The sequence below is a fragment of the Rhododendron vialii genome, chromosome 3a, assembly GCF_030253575.1.
Source record: "Rhododendron vialii isolate Sample 1 chromosome 3a, ASM3025357v1".
NCBI lineage: Eukaryota > Viridiplantae > Streptophyta > Magnoliopsida > Ericales > Ericaceae > Rhododendron > Rhododendron vialii.
In genome coordinates, this window is record NC_080559.1 from 32,574,623 (window position 1) to 32,593,605 (window position 18,983).

Consider the following 18,983-nt stretch of genomic DNA (forward strand, 5'->3'; position numbering starts at 1 on the left):
AACAGAGATAGGCCCACATACACTGAATGTGTAGTGTATGTGAGTTCCACCTTTATTGTGAGCGAGATGTGTAAATGTATATGTATTTGTAGAATGATTGTTCTCAATAATACCGAATTTCTATCAAATTTGTACTCACTGGGCCGAATCCGATGAACCAGACCAGAAAAGTGGAGCGGATAAACCTGGTGCGTTGTTTATTAGTAATAAGAGCAAGTACACCAATGGTCAGGAAAACTAACCATTAAACAGTGCCAAATTGTATTTTTCTAGCTACTTTTAACTTTCATTCTATACCAATGTTCTCCATAATCTTCTCTATTCCATTAAAATATTATAAATTACCCCATATGATAGAAGAGAGAGAAAAGGGCAGAAGAGAGAGGGAGAGAGAGAATTGTTAGGAAGATAATAAAAAAGTGGATAGATGAGAAATAGTGCTTAGCTATTTTTACCTGCCCATTTGAAGAAATGTATTTTACCTTTATGTTTAGCTAGTCTACTGCATTGGAGTTTTGGAGGTTTACTTCTCTACTTTACCTAATTTTGTAAATATAGCTCATTTGATATACTTGCTCGTTATTCTTGATATTTTTTATTTTTTATCTAATTTTTTATCGTAATTTTTGAAGTTAATCATTCGTCTCAATAATGCGAATCAAAAAAGTATAAAAATATAAACCGATGTTAAAAAATAAATAAGACGCCACTTTAAACAAATAAGATTATTATTTGATTTTGTCTTTAGTAAACTTTTTTTGCTTTCTATCATAATTTTATACTTTGTAAATAAATTAAATTAATCTAAAAAATATAATACGAATCTAACAAAAAAAAAAATTCGAACAAAACACACAAAACAAAAAATGAGCCCAAGACTAAACGAGCCCGGCCCGGCCTCCAACTTCTCCAATCATTTGGCTGCTTACGCAAGTCCCACCCCGACATCTCCACGAATTAAAACTACCCAAGTGACAGTTTACGACTGGGAGAGATTCCGCAGTAGGCCATTGATACTACCAGGCCACACTAGCACTTCTCTCCGGTTGGAGAGGGGGAAATAGAAGTACACATCCGTACCCGCGTTCATCTCTCCCTCTAGAATCATGGATTTGCTACCGGCGGAGTCGTCGCAGATCAAGAAGAAACACGGATTCCGGTCGCTGAAACTAGTAAACATAGACATGGACGACGCCCTATCCGAAAAGCCCTTCGGAGTCGACTACGGGAGGCTCGACAACGGACTCTGCTACTACGTTCGATCCAACTGCAAGCCTAGAATGAGAGCTGCCCTAGCACTCGCCGTCAAAGCTGGGTAAGCGCTTTCTGCTGCAATCCAATTTATGGATGGTCGTTGTAGTTTTGTCTGTATCGATATCGGCTAGTAAAACCAAAATGTATGTTTGTCCGGTAGTAAAACCGTAACTTAAAAGTGATACATATTTTTTCAAGAAAATTCAATTTTTTTCACAAATTAAAAGAACTCATTGATATCCAGTGAGTTGTTAAAAAAATTTGATTTTTCCTTGCAAAAATAGAATTAGTTTTAAGATCCCGTTTTGCAGATCGGATGAACATTTTGGGCCGGAGGGAGTAGATCATTGCACAATGATCCCTGATATATGCAATTAAATTATTTTGGTCCCCATTAGTCATTTTGTTTCTATAGCATCCAGGAACTTCACGCATTACTCTAAAGTAGGCTCCTATCCCGACATTGAACAAAGGAAACTGCTAATGCCAAACTGTTTTTGTTAATGCCAAAAGTTGTAGTGCATAAGAGCCTTGTACAGGGAAATTGATAATGCATAATGCCAAACCTTTTTTTGTTAATGTCAAAGTTTTAGTGTATAACAGTCTTGTTACCTTGCTCACAGTACAAGTCTTTCATGCACTACTGGTGTTAACAAAAACAGTTTTTTGCATTGTCAACACTCTTGAACAAATTTGCTCCGTTTGATGCTTTAGCAGAGCTGCTAAGTTACACTTGCATGGGTCAGAAGTTAGCTGCATTGCTAACTGTAGCGGTTTCTTATTGAGACTTGAGAGGAGAGGGAGGTGCTGGATGTGTGTTATATTACCCAAATTAAATAATGCCCACCTGACACATGAAATTTGGTTATTTTATAACACGCACCCAACACACAAAACTGGGTTCCACTTTTACCTTATTTTGTATAAGACGCGTGTTCAGCACTTAAGCTACTTAATTAGAATTCTGTGCCTATCCATTTTACCTATTAGGCTGCTATGTACATATTTAACATCTATATGCACATACCCAGTTTCTATTAGCCATCACACAACCAGGGTTTCACTTCTTACTTCCTCGCCAATCAGGAACTCATCTCTCACATACGTGTTACTTCATACAGGAGAGCACAGTTGTCCTTTTTTCTAGCCTTTCCCATTGGCCTTGAAACTGCCAACCCCTTCATTAAGGTTGTTTCTTAAGCAGGCTCAGCTTGTCACTTTAAAAAATTCAACTTTTTCTTGCGAGTATAAATAATTTCCCATTTGCTAAGCAATAAAATTGCTACCCTCTTCCATTCTCATGGCCTAAATGCCTATAGTCATTCCATTATAGATATTTTTGTGATCTGCTAATTTAAATAATCTGAGGCATTCAATGTGGCAGCTCAGTTTTGGAAGAGGAGGATGAGCGTGGAGTTGCTCATATAGTCGAGCATCTTGCCTTCAGTGCTACAAAGAAATACACCAATCATGATATTGTTAAGTTTCTTGAAAGTATAGGGGCAGAATTTGGCCCTTGTCAGAATGCTGTCACATCTTCTGATGAAACTGTTTATGAGTTGTTTGTGCCTGTTGACAAGCCAGAACTGTTATCTCAGGCCATTTCAGTCTTGGCAGAATTTAGTTCAGAGGTAACAAACCACTTCATCGTTTTACTATATGGATAAAAATTTCGATTGTTTTTACTTTTACTACCTGTTTCATTTAGGTGCGAGTCTCAATGACTGATTTGGAGAAAGAAAGAGGGGCTGTTATGGAAGAGTATAGAGGGAATAGGAATGCAAATGGCAGGATGCAGGATGCACATTGGGTTCTCATGATGGAAGATTCAAAGGTAATTCTGTGTAGCTTCATATTTGTCGGTAGTCTTAACTCTTAAGTACTGGTGAGGTTATCTTCATGGTCATCATACTGTATACTTGCAGCATGATTGTGAGCTTGTGTAAAAATTCATTTTCAACAACTTGAATCTTCTGTAATAATGATATCCACTCCCTTTTATGTTAATGCCGTTCCCATCATTGTTTGTTTATTGTTTATCTTCCCGTAAAACCCCAAATTTTTTGTTGCAGTATGCTGAGCGTTTGCCAATTGGGTTAGAAAAGGTAATCCGGACAGTCTCAGCTGACACGGTGAAGCAATTTTATAGGAAGTGGTACCATCTACACAATATGGCGGTGATAGCTGTTGGAGATTTTTCTGATACGCAGGTTGGACTTTGTAACTTGTACATGTTCCTTTACACAACAATGTATACTTGCTGTTGAATGTTCTTAACTTTGCCCTCTCTCTCTCTCTCTATGTGGCAGAATGTAGTTGAGTTAATAAGGACACATTTTGGAGATAAAATGTCAGCACCTGAACCTCCACTCTTACCATACTTCCCAGTTCCATCTCACGAAGAACCCCGTTTTTCATGTTTCATTGAATCCGAAGCTGCTGGGGTTAGTGTCCTCTGGATTTTCCATCTAATCATGTAGAGTAGTTCTGTCCAGTATGCATCAACATGCAAGAGCATTTATGTAGCACGTGAAAAATTTACTTGTAGCACTGATCTCAAACTTTTGGATGACAGTCTGCTGTGATGATCAGCTGTAAGATGCCTGGGGATGAGCTAAAAACTGTGAAGGACTATAGGAATTTACTTGCGGAGTCCATGTTTTTTCATGCTCTGAACCAGAGGTTTTTTAAAATATCTCGTAGAAAAGATCCATCGTATTTTTCATGCTCTGCTGCTGCAGATGTTCTAGTTCGCCCAGTGAAAGCCTATATAATGACTTCGTCTTGTAAAGAGAGAGGGACAATTGCAGCATTAGAATCCATGCTCATTGAGGTTTGTATTTACTCACTATGTCAGGGGCGTGCTTGGTTTTTTCTTTGCTTTATTAGTTCCCTGCATTTCAGGTTGCTAGGGTTCGGCTACATGGATTTTCTGAACGTGAAATTTCTGTTGTTCGCTCCTTGTTGATGTCAGAGATTGAATCTGCCTATATGGAGCGTGATCAAATGCAATCAACCAGCCTGCGAGATGAATATTTACAAGTATCTACAAATAATTAATTTGTTTGGTCATTGAATTGGAGTTTTTATGAAGTACGATAGGGTTCTACTCATTTTTGTTTTTTGTTTTTTCCTCCAGCATTTTCTTCGTAACGAACCTGTCATTGGGGTAGAATACGAAGCACAACTTCAGAAAACTATTATACCCTGTGAGTGTCTGTTAATGTGGCATTGTTGAATTTTTGACGAAACAAGGGAGGAAAAGATGTTAATACTAATATAACGTTTCTGCTTGCAATAGATATATCAGCACATGAGGTGTCCAAGTATGCTGAGAATTTCCGAACATCGTGTAGCTGTGTTGTAAAAACAATTGAACCTCACGCTACTGCAACAGTGCATGATCTTAAAGCTGTTGTGTCGAAGATCAATTGTCTTGAGGAAGAAAGAAGCATTCCTCCTTGGGATGATGAAAACATCCCAGAAGAGATTGTTATCGTGAAGCCAAATCCAGGGTAGATTTCCTCCCTCGTATTTTGTTTCTGTTCTAATGCGTGTTACAGAAATTCCCATAACACCTAAAGCAATAGGAATTATGCAGCAATTTCATTTTATTTTGGGCCTATATCTTATTCCTTTTAATCTATGGTTAGCTTTTAAATGCAGAGTCACTATAGGCAATGGCCCATTAATAGTATTCTTAGGCCTCTTGGAATTGTCCACTTAACATCGGTCATGTCTTTGCTTTCAGCCATGTGCTGCAGCAAACTGAATGGTCAAATGTTGGAGCTACTGAGCTAATTTTATCAAATGGCATGCGAGTTTGCTATAAGAGGACAGACTTCTTTGATGACCAGGTATAAATTTTTGTTGGCCCTATGTGCTAGCATGTTGGCAGATATTTAGCTGTGTTGTTATCAAACAATTTAGGTGCTCACATGTCAATATAATGAGTGAATGTCCTCTGCCATCAGCCATTTCATACAAGTGACTATTATTAACAGTTTGTTTAAATAGGTTCTCTTCACAGGGTTCTCATATGGGGGCTTATCTGAACTGCCTGAAAAAGAGTACTTATCTTGCTCAACCGGTTCAACCATTGCCGGAGAAATTGGTATTTTTGGTTATAGACCATCAGTTATAATGGATATGCTTGCTGGTAAGAGAGCCGAAGTTGGGACGAAACTTGGAGCATATATGAGAACCTTTTCTGGTGACTGCTCACCTTCAGACCTGGAAACTGCCTTGCAGGTTCGGCTCCTAGATATTAATAGTGTCCAGCATTTCGTTTTCTTTCCTCAATGGTCTCCAACATGAGATATGGAACCTTGCACGAAAGTATTTACTGTGTCTCGTTCTTTGTATTCTGTTACCCCATCTGCAATTGTTGAACACATGAATTTTCACCAGCAGATTCCTTGGAACACAGACCGCATCCCACATGAACAGCTAACTACCAGGAAAAATTCTTGAGGTGGCCCTAAGATGCAATTTGAAATCGGTACCTCCGCTTCATGAGGTGTTTGTTCTATCCGTCAACCCTTCGGATTAGTAGACCTTGTAGTATGCCACTGGATGGTTAAGAAATAGATGCCTAGGGCCCTAGGTAAATACGCAATGTAATTGGGGAAGTAGAATTGCAGCATGTAAGATTTCTGTAAGTGTGGCATGAGACATGCTCATGTACATTGAGAGTACTGACATGCTTAAGATTCTTGTTTGGTTGCATGAAACTATGGTTCCTTGCATTCTTTTCTATTTTCTTTGTCTTTGTTCATTGAAGTCATTTGGTTAGCAAATCAAAATCGAAGTGCTGCTACATATGAATTGTATTGACCTTTTGACATTTGCTTTCTGGCAGCTGGTTTATCAACTATTTACAACAGATGTGGAACCAGGGGAAGAAGACATCAAGATAGTTATGCAAATGGCAGAGGAAGCAGTGCGTGCTCAAGAGAGAGATCCTTACACTGCATTTGCAAACCGTGTGAGGGAACTCAATTATGGAAACTCCTATTTCTTTAGGGTATGCCTGATCCACCTGCTTAAATGGTCAATTTTTTCAATTGGTTTATCCTTGTTAGTAATGCTAATTTCTTCTTATGCAGCCAATCAGAATTAGTGACATTAAAAAAGTTGATCCATTTAAGGCTTGTGAATACTTCAACAACTGTTTTAAGGATCCTTCGAGTTTTACGGTCGTGATTGTTGGGAATATTGATCCTGCTATTGCACGTCCTTTAGTCTTGCAGTATTTGGTAAGTCACTTTCCTCATCAAGTTGGCCAGTGTTGGTATTGCCGTTATCAGGCTGGCTAGGTTACAAGACGCCATTATATATTGTGAGTTTGTTGTCAACATGTAGGGTGGAATTCCAAGGCCTCGTGAACCCATTTTTCAGTTCAACCGTGATGACCTCAAAGGGTTGCCTTTCACTTTTCCTTCAACCATAATTAGGTAGGTCTCTATCTACTTGTGTTTCATCTATTCGATTGCATTACCATTATCAATGTCCAATTGTTATGAGTATGTTACCAGAAAACGCGAATTACGTTTTAGAACAAGCGTTCTGAATGTGGTACACTTATGTTCCAAGACTGAACTTAGCGATCCGAAAATTTCCCTATGAAGACCAAAGATGAGAAAAGTTGATTATAATGGTTCTACAAATGTGTGTTACATGAAACATACTTAAATTCATGGGATGTTATTCTCTTGAAAGAAGAACGTTCTTGGATTGTAAACAATGGAAGCCGACCCCTGTCGTTCCAGGATTTAGGGCATGTGGCGTACCATGTTCTCATTTCTCGAACTGGAACGATCCGCATTCTAGGTACTTAGGACAACAGAGAGGGAGTGTTGGGTTAATTCATTGGGCACATTGTTTTTCTGGAATTCTCAATGGCTTCAACTTTTGACTCAAACCATTCATCTTTTGCATCCCTGATCGACCACCCAATGTTCTGTAATCTCTTTATCGTTTTATGCGTGGATGATATGTGTCTTTGTATATTTATACCGAAACTCACATAGATAATCTTTATGATGGAACTGAGATGTCCATCTAACGCCCCCTCTTTGTGCTTGTAGAGAAGTTGTTCGCAGCCCTATGGTGGAGGCACAATGTTCAGTGCAGCTATGCTTTCCTGTCGAACTGAAAAATGAAACCATGGTATTTAGAGTTTTTAGCTCTATGTTCAAAGGTTGATACTGACTAGGGTTCACCAGTAATAGTTTCTGAATTTCTTTTCTTTAAAGATGGTTGTTTCTTGCCTGTTTTTGCGTTTGTCATAGATGGAAGACATTCACTTTGTTGGTTTTCTGAGCAAACTTCTAGAGACTAAGATTATTCAGGTTCTCCGTTTCAAGTATGGCCAGGTGTGCATGCATGTATTTTGTAGTTGGTTTGGTGTTATTTTCAACTTTATCTGGGCTGATTCTTTGTACCATGTATTACACTCCAGATATACTCTGCCGGCGTTTCTGTATTCCTTGGTGGTAATAAACCTTCAAGAACTAGTGATGTTCGTGGGGATATTGGTGTAAATTTCTCTTGTGATCCAGATATCTCCAACACACTGGTATGTTCACCGTACTTGTGTTATTGGTCAATTAAATGAGTGCATAATTAACATAGTTGTGCAACATTTGTTGCAGGTGGATCTGGCTTTGGATGAAATATTACGTCTCCAAGAGGAAGGACCTTCAGATGATGATGTTTCAACCATACTTGAAATTGAGCAAAGGGCCCATGAAAATGGATTGCAGGTTTGTACAATATCTTTACTTTGATTATTTGTTTTCCAGTTGTTTTCCAAAGCAAAGAAGAGGGAATTTGAAGGCATCACAGATCAACCCCACATTTGTATTGCCGTGATGCTCTTTATTTTCCTTAGGAGGCCGAACGAAGAACTAACAATCTTGGATGTAGTAATAGAAAAATATATTTTGCCTGAGATTGGTGATCTTTGAAGCCCAAATACCTTGTTAGAACAAATAAGCAGAGTGACACCTTGTTAGAACAAATAAGCAGAGTGACAAGAAACTTTGCATTGGTACTGTTACTGACCAGTTTAACAGGAAAACTGAAAGGAAGGTTCTAGGATCCGGTTCCGAGTACCCCCTTAGCTTTGATAGTTGTCCAATCGGGAATAAGAGCAGCCGGCATTCGACGAATGGGAAGCAGCACTGACTCAGAGAGACTGCCTTAGTTAGCTACAGCAGCGACCAAGATCCCTCGTGGAATATTTTTCGAATGCGAAAGTTCAGTATCCTACGCGATAAAAATGGTTAAAATACCTGAATTGATACTGTGCCTACGACGTTGAAATTCCAATTTGGAAACAAAATAGAAGAAAGGAGAAAGTTCTGAATGGTTCTGTTAACTGACCAACCTTGTACGTTGGCAAGCACAACTATTGAATATTGATACCTTTATGTAAACTAAACTGTACCTTGCTGCTGAAGAGCAAGGATAAACTGGACCAGTTTTCCCTCTCCACTCTAAATAAAAGCTATTCCATGCTGCTGACTCTTCTCTTTTTGTCTTGCTTTGTGCTCCCTTCGTCTTTCATTTTTAAATTTACTTTTAAATCTTCCCCTTGTCATTCCATCAGATTTCAGTTGCCAGAGGTTTCTGGTCCTAAATCTAAGCTCTTTTCCCACCTCTTGTTTCAGTTGGCTTCCATAAATTAGACAAAGAAGGAACTAGTAGTCTCAGTTAGGGTAGTTCATTTGGTTCACATATTAGCTAGTGGTAAAGGCTCACATTAGGCTGTGACAGGAGCCATGAACAATGAACTCGTAGACATTTGTCATGCTTGTTTTTATTGAGAGAACAGTGAACTCGTAGACAGTTTAGTTTTCACCTGCTGATGCATTGTCGCCTTCATACCTTGGCCATACACAAGTAGGATAAAAGCACCAATTCTGGTCTCAGACCATTTGATATGCTCTTGCAGGAGAATTACTACTGGTTGGATAGAATTTTACGCAGCTACCAGTCAAGGATCTATACTGGTGACGTTGGCACTTCTTTTGAGGTTAGTCACAAGGGTCTTGCATTTCTACTGCCTTTTGTTGCATCTGCGTCTAATTAGGTTTCCACAGTAATTTAGTTTTCAGTACCTTGTTAGCTATTCTGTTGCTGTCAATCTCACCCATACTATGGTAGAGTCAATCGCCTTTCTTGATAATATGAACAGCAACAAGCAACGGTGAAGTATTTTTAAGAACTATTTCGGGGCATGATGAGTGGTCATCTCATGATAACTATCCAAGATTTGTGACTAGACCAGGCCTGTTACGGCAAGTTGGCAACACAAAGTAGGTTATATTTGATAGGTTGGTATGGCATCAGTAAATCAACATAGCACATAGTTTTTAGGATTTGGTGTCAGATAAAAAAATTCCATCTGTCATTATGTTGCCTTTTCAACTTTTAAGTTTGCGCCTATCCAATATCTGTTCTTATTTATGCAACTCTCTTACTATGCAATCTACACGCGTACCCAAAAGGATCTCTCTCCCAAACAAATGCAAGGTAATATATTGGAAGTTTAGAACTTAGCCTGCATTGATGGTTACCTGTTATTGTTGTTGAATCATGGCTGATGTTGCTTCAGACCTGATTTTTCCCTCGTTTTGGAAAGAATTGTTTTGGTGGAGATTTGGAGTAGTTTAGTTGTGTGAGTATGTAACTTGAGCAGATTCTTTGTCATGTTCCATTAGCTACTACTCCCATTATTAGAATTCTTGCCATCTATATCTAAGCCATTTTTTTCACTTATGTGGGTTCAGAAAAAATTCTTTCTTTCTAGCCTTTAACTTTTCACTGTGGGTGATGATGTTGTGGTGCAGGTTCAAGATGAGGGTCGTTCCAAAGTTAGAAATTCTCTGACCCCGTTAACAGCCCAGTTGGCATTACAACGGATACTGCCCTTCCCTTGCAAAAAGCAGTACACTGTAGTGATCCTGATGCCTTGGGCATCTCGTTTTAAGCGGTTAAGGTCATTCATCCGTTCTGTGCCAAACCATTATGGTAGAGATGCAATGGTTAGTCATATGATTCTTCTGTCATTGTTGTGTACCTATTCGTTTTTGGAAATCTCATTCTCACTTGCCACATGTTGCAAGAGAATTTCATTGAATTTCTTAGACCACCCCATGGATGTCCACTTTTGTCGTTGCTCTTTATTTTATTGGAGTACTTTATATAATTGTATGATTCATAGCAATTCACACCTGTAATTGATTTCTGGAAATCTACAATCTCTCACGTCTCTTTTCATGTGTGGTGGCGGCAGATTTTAGCAGGCATCGCTGGCTTGACGGTTATGGTTCTTAGTTTGTGGAGATATTCAAGGAGTACCCTCAAATCGTAAGAGTACATATGTTAAATGAGGTTTAAACAACTAGATTACCAAATGATGGAAGAGCACATATCCATTCATTCAATCTGTGAGTCGGAACTGCTGAGGAATGCTATCGATGGTTCTGTTAAGAGGAACAGCTCTGACTTGGAATTTCATTGTCGGATCAATTTTGATAAAATTTATTCATTGCTAAAGCAACAGTGTTCTTAATTTATTACTACAACCGTTCACAAGATTTAGAATTATGGTCTCCCTTGTACCAGTAGAATAGTGAAGAGCACTTCATCGGGCGCTCTCTTCTGTTGTAATATTAGTATGTTACGCCTCGTTATAATAAAATCGATTGGAAGTTTCAAATTGATTCTATTTGAAATCGACCTATCTATTCACCATCTTTTGGGAGAAACTGCTTCAATTGTAACCTATGATGTTGTTTTTATTTTCTGTTCTCGTTTTAGAGAGCACTTGTTCAGATATCTATAATATGTCCCTGGCACGGTTCATAAAAAGCACACTAACCATTCAATTTTCTACACTTCATTAAGAGTTCAACAGGCCAAATCTTACCGAAAGCAAGAATTGATCGTAAGTTATTTGAGTCTTTCATTCTATATCTTAAATGGTTGGTGTAGTGTCTGTTGTTTTTTTTTTTAATTGGCAAAAAAAGTTACTACTACTTGGACGTAAAAGGGCGTATCCAAGTGCATGAAGCTTCCACATATTTTGAATTTAGAAAAAAGTTAAACGTAGGAGCTTTACTCTTGCAAACAAAGTGTTTCTGAGATTTACCAGTAAGACATCCAAAATAATACTAGTATTTACATCAAATCGGAATGTACAGATAAAAAAACATCAAATCAAATCAGAATGTACATTACTATACTAATACGATGCACCAAAGAGCTTGTAGTCCAGCAGTTATCTCCGGATCCTCCCGTACTCAGCCTCTCACAAGGGAGATCAAGGTTCGAGTCTCAACAAAGGCGTTTGGGATTCAGAGTTATGGACAAACTTCTGGATCCCCTATGGACTAACCCACTAACCCTCTCACCCCGGCTAACCTCCCACCAATATATACAATATATTAGGAAAGAACAAAAAAAACAGGATGCTACAAGGTTGGGCCTTGGTAAAAACAATACCAGGCCAGGCCCAAACCAACCCAAATACTGCTTATGGTCCAAATACTGCTAGGGTATACGATTAGGGTTTTGCCATCTCGTCCATTTTAATTAACTCGACTTTCGCCTCCTCTCCGCTCCGTCCTCCGAACCCACAGGTCTGCTCTCTCTCTCTCTCTCTCTCTCTCTGAATGAATCTTTATCTTTGTTGTTTCGTAATTGATTCTTCGTACATAGAAGATCTAAGTTAATTACACGAAGTAAAGCTAGGGCCTCGTTTGTGCAGCAGGCATAGCTGAGGAGTGAGCTAAGAGAGAAAAGAGCGAAAATGGTGGACAAGACGAAAGGAAGAAAGGAAGAGGTGGTGACCAGGGAGTACACCATCAACCTCCACAAGCGTCTGCACGGCTGGTACACACACCAATCTCTCTTCCGTCGAACCGCATGAGTTATATGTATCGATGTACTTGAGTCCGATTTTGTTTGCCTTTTGAGTTTGCTGCTTGGTTGTATCCGTTACCGCGATGATGAATTGGCTCACTATTTTACGCATTTCATCAAATGTTTTTTAGTTGCTGAGGAAAGGTCCAACTTTCCGATTGTAATTTAGGTTCAGGAAGATGTCTTCGAATGTGTTTGGTTGAAGGTGAATAGGTGATCACTTGATATTTGTTGTGTTTTTCATATTGATGCAGTGTATTTGCCTCTGGGATGGCAATGGGGCAGGTCAGAGTCGGATTTACAGTCTCCTGTCCCTGCCCAGTTCTTTATCGGTGCGGAGTGGGACCGGGAAAAAATCGGGGAGATGCACCGGGGTTGGGAATAATTGGGTCCTGTTCACTGTTGTAATTCTCACTAACTTTGTTCTTTCAGAGTGTTTGGCTAAGAAAACAAGATTTTGATGAGTGATGAGAGTTAAAAGATATATACATTGCAGGGAATCAAATACCACCCCCACTCCCACCCCCATTTGCTTATCAGATCGGGGATACCCTCACGGATCGGGGCGGGGAGGTTGGATATGGGGACGGGATGGAGGAAGTTGTCATCCCCTAGCCTCAAACAAATGTACTCTGCTGTTTTAACTGTAGGAGATCCACTCCTCTGTGTTGGAGTGGGGGGCACGTCTGGACACATGTTTCTGTATTTTGCTTATAAAGAACGTTTGAAAAGGTTGACACTTGGGCGTTAGCGTTTGACGTGGTCAATGTCTACTTTTTGTCTCCTTCGTGTATATTCCTATGCATCGCAAGCTGAAAGGGTCTGAAGATGGGATTCTTATATCGAGCCATAAGAATATAGCTCATTTATTCTCTGCATGCTGGTCGTTGCATGGAAAACCTCCTTGGGTGTCTAAGCAACTGTGTCAATAGACTGAAGAAACAACCTTGCACTGTTTGATATGTCTCATTCTTTTCTGTACAAAACTATGCCTGGTAGTGGTGCATATTATCGACAATTGCACGATGGTGGTTGTATTGCAGTCTTCTGTACTGTGTTTGCAGCTTTTTGTATGCTTCTATGCACATTTCTTTTGCCTTTTTTTTTTTTTGTTTCAGTCGTTAAAATGCCTATAATTTGAGAGAACGTTGAAGCATCATGTAAAGAACTATCTTGAAACCATTAAATTAGTATGATTTGTTCTGTGCTATGAAGAGAAAGGATATCTCATGTGTTATAATGTATTATCATTGATAATAACAGCACATTCAAGAAGAAGGCTCCTAAAGCCATAAAGGAGATCAGGAAATTTGCACAGAATGCCATGGGTACAAAGGATGTGAGAGTGGACGTCAAGTTGAACAAGTACGTCTGGAGCAGGGGTATCCGAAGTGTCCCGAGGCGGGTTAGGGTTCGCATTGCCCGCAAGAGAAATGATGATGAAGATGCAAAGGAAGAGCTGTACTCTCTCGTCACCGTTGCTGAAATCCCAACAGAAGGGCTGAAGGGGCTTGGCACCAAGGTCATCGAAGAAGACGATTGATTACCTTCCTGCCATATTCAGCGCTAATGATACATGAGAATTTTGGGTAGTGTTGAGAGTACAAGACTGGTTTTGTTTTCTGATATTTGATGCATTATTGGTTTGAGCATGGCACAGACTTCGGTGGTTTGGTTGTAGTAATACATTATGTTAGTGCTTCTGTTTTGGCATGACTTTCTTCTTCAACCCGTTTAAAGGGTAGCTACCATTCCCAATATGTCTCTTCTGCTCTTGCCACTTGTGGTTCTAAAGAAAATGCAGTTGTCCTCTGCTTTGTTTTCAGTTTGGTGATGCATGGTTTTTTTTTTTTTAATCCAATGATGCATGTTCTTAGTTGCATCAGGTTGCATAAGAGAGGTCCCATTTTGTTTGTCCTTTTTTGATGTTCGTGTCAGTTTTCAATAAATCTCTAAAAAAATGAAATATGAATATTGTTTGATAGTTCTCGATTAAGTCTATAATACGAAATTTTTAAAATTATGAAAAGCATTGTAGATTGGGACATAAGCGTTTAAAGAACGACACCAATAACAAAAATGGACAAACGAAATGGGACGGCGGGAGTTTGCAGTTTTAAATCTTGTGATAGGAAAGATTGAAAAGAAAATTCTTGTATGTGCAAAAAATAGAAAGTTGGCATATATGGAGCTGAGCCTGAAATGTGTTTATTTCATTGCTCCTATGTTCCCCCTACTCTTCACCATAATATTTGTGGAGATAACTTTGAAGAAATATTAGCAATGACCGTTGCCCGGTTGTAAAATGAAGAAAGCTGCTTGGGATGAAGTGCCTCGAGATGACTAATTTCAGAAGCCAGTCGAGATTGTAGGTGTTTTTTAATATAAATGGGATGATCTTGTTCGTTAAAAGAGACGAGCTGAATAATGTTTTCAACCTCATTGATGTGGTGAGATTCTCAAATTTCACTCAATTAGTAGCCACTTGGATGCTAAGTTAAACCAAGCTAATCAACAAAAGTTATGCAACCAAGTGCAACCTTATTCTTAAGCCCAATCATTGAGCAACCCTGCTTGCCAGCCAGCTCATCTTGTCTGGAAGCACTGGTAGACACCCAGAATTTTTCGAGAAATACACAGAGGTTCAAGAAGTCGTGATGCTAACTGTTACAATCAAAAGTGATCCCAGCTGAGGAAGATGGGGAAACAGGACATCAACCAAACAAACGTGTATCCCTATTGCAGAAGAAGCTTTTGCATTTTCGCATGCACCAAAGGAAAAATACTTGACTAGCCAATCTGCAGCAGCAGAATTGAAGATGAGAACACAGGTTTCCTTATCTGTACAAACCGATTGCACGTTAACCATTCGTGAACCATGAGATTTACATGTCATTTCCCAAAACCACAGTGACTATTAGACCGCACCTATCTACCTCGTTCCTTTCTGTATAGGTTGGAAGACTTCTACATCGCTTTATAAGCATACATGTAGCCTCGAAGCTTTTTTACTTCTTCAGATGACTCGTCAAGCAGATGGTCCACATACAGGCAAATTCCAGCTCCACTGCAATTTTGAAGTATGAGTAGGACTTTCGATTTAAGTAGTCTTATTCATGAAAACATTGGTGCATAAGAGGACGTACCATAGAGGCCCCAAGGGTAGCCAGACAACATCCCACCTGAACCTCGGCAATCTACACAAACAAATGTGAGGTAAATTTCTCTTAGTTATTTTTGTTTTGGAAGTAATTGTGATCCGGCTAGATTGTCAACATTTTTTAAGAGGACAACAATCCATTTCTTGGCATAACTGATTTACCTCGACATGTGATACAACCAGAATACAGCCACAGAAAGGCCACCAAAGCAGGAATACCAAAGCCATCTTCTGTGATATTTTGAATCAATAAGTAGCCCAGCAATAGCTATTGAACACGCTGCAACAGCTGCCCAATCTGTCAAATGACTGCAGTTAGTGAGACATTCTTTAAGACCATACCTAACTTCCACAACCATCTAAGATATGCAATCTTTGGTGGGCATCTCTTTTGACTACTAAAGTAAATGGCCCAACTTTTAGAACAGTACTTGCAAAATATACCCCCAGTCACTTTGTTTGGTTTTGAGAAAAAAATTAGATGTACTTAGTGGTAGTGTGTGGAGAGAGATAAATAAACTTATTGAGAACCGTGCAGAGAGTAAATTTTTTTTGTCAAAACTTGTAAAAGAACAAAGTGACATGTATGCTTATCAGACATTATGATATCACAACCTATACATATACAAGGCGATAACATTTCCTGACATGTTTGCTCAGCGATCACTGTTCTTTCACAACCTGTACATGCTAATAAAGCGATGTAGAAGTCTTCCAAATCAGACATTCTGATATCACAACTCACTAGTTTGGGAACAGTGATCTCTGTTTGTAAAAGGTTGATAAGTGATCTTCACTAGTTTGAGTAACACATTTTGTACCGAGTGTACCAACTAATCAACTACACAGCAACCCCAAACTTCGTTTTACTAACATCCTGTGATGGCATATTGTGCTCACAATCGAAGGAACAGGCACGAAAAAGGTGACACATTATGCAGAGAAGGAAAAAAAAGTCCAAAACCTTCATAGATCTAGACTCGCTGACAAATGTTATACCCGTAACAAATGTAAAGATGAGTATCACGATAAAGGGGAGACAAAGCCAGTAAATGATTCACGTCACATTGATTAGAAAGAATGGACTGAAGTGGCGCAGGAACATAACCCCAAATCATACTTGTCCCAACTCCCACACACAGAGCATTAACTAGCTGAGCAAAATATGAAGGAACAGGCCAATCAATTCAACTAAAGATCAGAAATGTGTCACATTAGAGAAGTCTGCCCAAGTGAAAGGTGTGGTGAAATAATGAGTGAACCACTGCCTTTTGAACATGCTGATGAAGCTAAATGTTTTTCTAACAAGCTGATGGAACTTGTAATGACTTTTTAAAACTATTTCAATCTATTTTGCAATATGTGAATCAAAGAAGACAACAAATATTTTCGAAACTTAATGCCTTAACATCTCAGTTAGGATTGGATGGAGAAGAAACTAAGTAAATAGGGAAAGTGGAAAACAAACCTGCAGATATCACGATCCATGAGTCAACCTCCTCCATGAAGTAAGCATGATAACGCTGTTCACCAAAGGACAACAAACATAGTTCAGTCACACTAGCACAACAATAGACGAAACTATCTATTGCACGCTGCAATAATCAAGTTAGTGCTTCCTTCAACTGTGGCCATCTCTCCAGAGTCAAGGGTAACCATTAAAGTAGGATTGACCCAAAACAAATACAGCTATAAATTCCTACTAAGAAAAATACAACCATAAGTAAATAGCCAGCTATGATTTTCCTAGGCCTACTACTACGTAAAGCTTCTTGCCCTATGAAAGAGGTAGCATACTAACAATATATTGAAAATATAAGTAATACTAGAAAATAGCTCACATCTAATACAGGCTGGACATGGGGGGAAAAGGCAACCATAAATGAACCCGAATGCTTCTATGTATTGTGCTAATAAGGTCCTACAACTGCATTTTTTGATTGACTGATTTAGAACATCCATGAGGTAGTCATTGATGACGCAATACTAGATATTTCACTAATCTCAGGTCATCTTTGACTTGTCGGGCTAATAATAAGAGAGCACGTAATGAGTAATCCTACCTGACTACTAGTGAGGTGAATGCTAAGTACTAATGCCCTATTCCCAAGTATTGTCAGTCCAATTTCTTTTTATCACTAAAAGAAAAGACAGTCCACTTGATATTGTAATCCAATGACTCCAATGTAGCGAGAATAGTTGTCCAACAGATACGTAATCCCTTCTCTAGTTGTTACATTCAAACTCCACAAATGCAGTCCACTTGATATTGTAGTCCAATCTTATGTTCAACCCCGACAATCAATCAGGCCCTCGGTACCCGACTACCCGTTTTGCACTAACTAGCTGTCTCCAAATTTAAACCATTGCACAAAGTACATTCCACTAGAAACTGATAAATAAATACAAAGGCTATACTGAGTTGGAGGCTGAAAATTTGAGAATACCAGTTCCCAGGAGACAAAGCCTGTTGATAAGAGACCATGTAATGAGTAATCCCACCGGACTAACAGTGAGGTGACTACTAAGGGTGCGTTTCCGCTTTCCGCTATATTATTGGACTACATGCTAATGACAATAGTCAAGTTGTTCCCGCTAAACAGTACTTTAGTTGATGTAGATGAGGAGAATGACCTATCTAGAAATCCGTAAAAACATGAGTTTTTGACCATTTAGTCTTTATGGTTTAGCGGGAACCCCCCTAAATACTAATGCCACATTCCCAAGGAATTGTCCATCCAGTGTATTGAGAAAAGTATACGAAATCCCTTCTCCAATTGTGGCATTCAAACTCCACGAATGCAGTCCACTGGATCTTGTAATACAACCCAGTGTTTAACCCGGACAATCAGTCATGCCATTGGTACAAGTTTCACTCAACCATACCACAAAAAGTATCTTCCACTGGAAAGTGAAAAACACATAAGAAGGCCATATAGAGTTGGAGGGTGAAAATTTGAGAATACCAGTTCCCAAGGAGACAAAGCCTGTTGATAGATTGAGTAGATGAGAAACCCAGAGTAACAACACAGAATGGCTGCAAACACTCCCTACAAGCATTCACCCGCATTATTCTAACAGACACATGCATACATAATCCCAATAATCAAGTTGAATAAATCAGAGCAAATGATTTGCAGAACATACCCTCCATAAACGAGAATGTTGAGCTTGATTCTTTTCGAGCGACCGAACCAACTCCTCTTGCTCTGTGGTGTCAAACAGACTAAATTAACTATCAGTTATCTCCAATTAAAACCCTTATCCCATTTCAGCTAAAAACATATAAACAGCTGCTTTCTTCTCTCCTCTTTTCTAATTTCACAAATCAGGTTTCATTAGAGATTCATCTCAGTTGAAGATTTTTCCATTTTTCTCTTAGCATAATACAATTTGCAAATGCTATCGCGTGTGCCTAGTATAGTTATGTGTTTGCATATGTAGATGAGAGAGAGAGAGAGAGAGAGAGAGAGAGACCTTGGGTGTCAATGGGATGGAAATCGTCGCGAGTGGGAAGAGAGAGTCGGTCGTCGTCCCCATCTCCATCGCCCGATTTCTTCCATTTTCTCGCCAGCTTCTTCATCGCTCTCTCTCTCTCCCTCTCCTCTCCTCTCCTCTCCTCGAAGCTAATGAT

The 18,983-nt window shown here is 39.2% G+C and overlaps 3 protein-coding genes across 8 annotated transcripts; 2 read left to right on the plus strand and 1 right to left on the minus strand.

The window, feature by feature from the left end:
* The first annotated feature begins 948 nt into the window (after nucleotides 1-948).
* LOC131320095 (zinc protease PQQL-like) lies at nucleotides 949-10,988 on the plus strand. 2 transcript variants are annotated; one of them, XM_058350677.1, is made up of 21 exons: nucleotides 949-1,315; nucleotides 2,639-2,885; nucleotides 2,963-3,088; nucleotides 3,327-3,464; nucleotides 3,564-3,698; nucleotides 3,830-4,087; nucleotides 4,159-4,296; nucleotides 4,394-4,463; nucleotides 4,556-4,769; nucleotides 5,006-5,111; nucleotides 5,272-5,505; nucleotides 6,116-6,280; nucleotides 6,363-6,512; nucleotides 6,619-6,710; nucleotides 7,344-7,425; nucleotides 7,548-7,631; nucleotides 7,718-7,834; nucleotides 7,911-8,021; nucleotides 9,215-9,295; nucleotides 10,113-10,307; nucleotides 10,559-10,988. In XM_058350677.1, the coding sequence occupies exons 1-21, from the start codon at nucleotides 1,107-1,109 to the stop codon at nucleotides 10,634-10,636; spliced, it is 3,030 nt and encodes a 1,009-aa protein (XP_058206660.1). In that variant the 5' UTR covers nucleotides 949-1,106; the 3' UTR covers nucleotides 10,637-10,988. The 2 variants fall into 2 exon arrangements, with proteins under 2 accessions (XP_058206660.1, XP_058206661.1); XM_058350678.1 differs by having other exon boundaries at nucleotides 1,175-1,315; nucleotides 2,644-2,885.
* A 772-nt stretch (nucleotides 10,989-11,760) lies between these two features.
* LOC131320096 (large ribosomal subunit protein eL31-like) lies at nucleotides 11,761-14,001 on the plus strand. 2 transcript variants are annotated; one of them, XM_058350679.1, is made up of 3 exons: nucleotides 11,761-11,906; nucleotides 12,035-12,159; nucleotides 13,453-14,001. In XM_058350679.1, exons 2-3 carry the CDS (start codon nucleotides 12,077-12,079, stop codon nucleotides 13,730-13,732), a joined length of 363 nt encoding a protein of 120 aa, XP_058206662.1. In that variant the 5' UTR covers nucleotides 11,761-11,906; nucleotides 12,035-12,076; the 3' UTR covers nucleotides 13,733-14,001. The 2 variants fall into 2 exon arrangements, with proteins under 2 accessions (XP_058206662.1, XP_058206663.1); XM_058350680.1 differs by having other exon boundaries at nucleotides 11,763-11,906; nucleotides 12,038-12,159.
* Nucleotides 14,002-14,713: 712 nt separating this feature from the next.
* LOC131320098 (uncharacterized) lies at nucleotides 14,714-18,983 on the minus strand. Of its 4 annotated transcripts, none has more exons than XM_058350684.1 (8): nucleotides 18,827-18,983; nucleotides 18,497-18,558; nucleotides 18,316-18,399; nucleotides 16,818-16,872; nucleotides 15,512-15,647; nucleotides 15,336-15,386; nucleotides 15,126-15,256; nucleotides 14,714-14,988 (listed from the first exon to the last, which is right to left on the minus strand). In XM_058350684.1, exons 1-7 carry the CDS (start codon nucleotides 18,930-18,932, stop codon nucleotides 15,157-15,159), a joined length of 594 nt encoding a protein of 197 aa, XP_058206667.1. In that variant the 5' UTR covers nucleotides 18,933-18,983; the 3' UTR covers nucleotides 14,714-14,988; nucleotides 15,126-15,156. The 4 variants fall into 4 exon arrangements, with proteins under 4 accessions (XP_058206667.1, XP_058206665.1, XP_058206666.1 ...); XM_058350682.1 differs by having other exon boundaries at nucleotides 14,714-15,030; XM_058350683.1 differs by having other exon boundaries at nucleotides 15,118-15,256.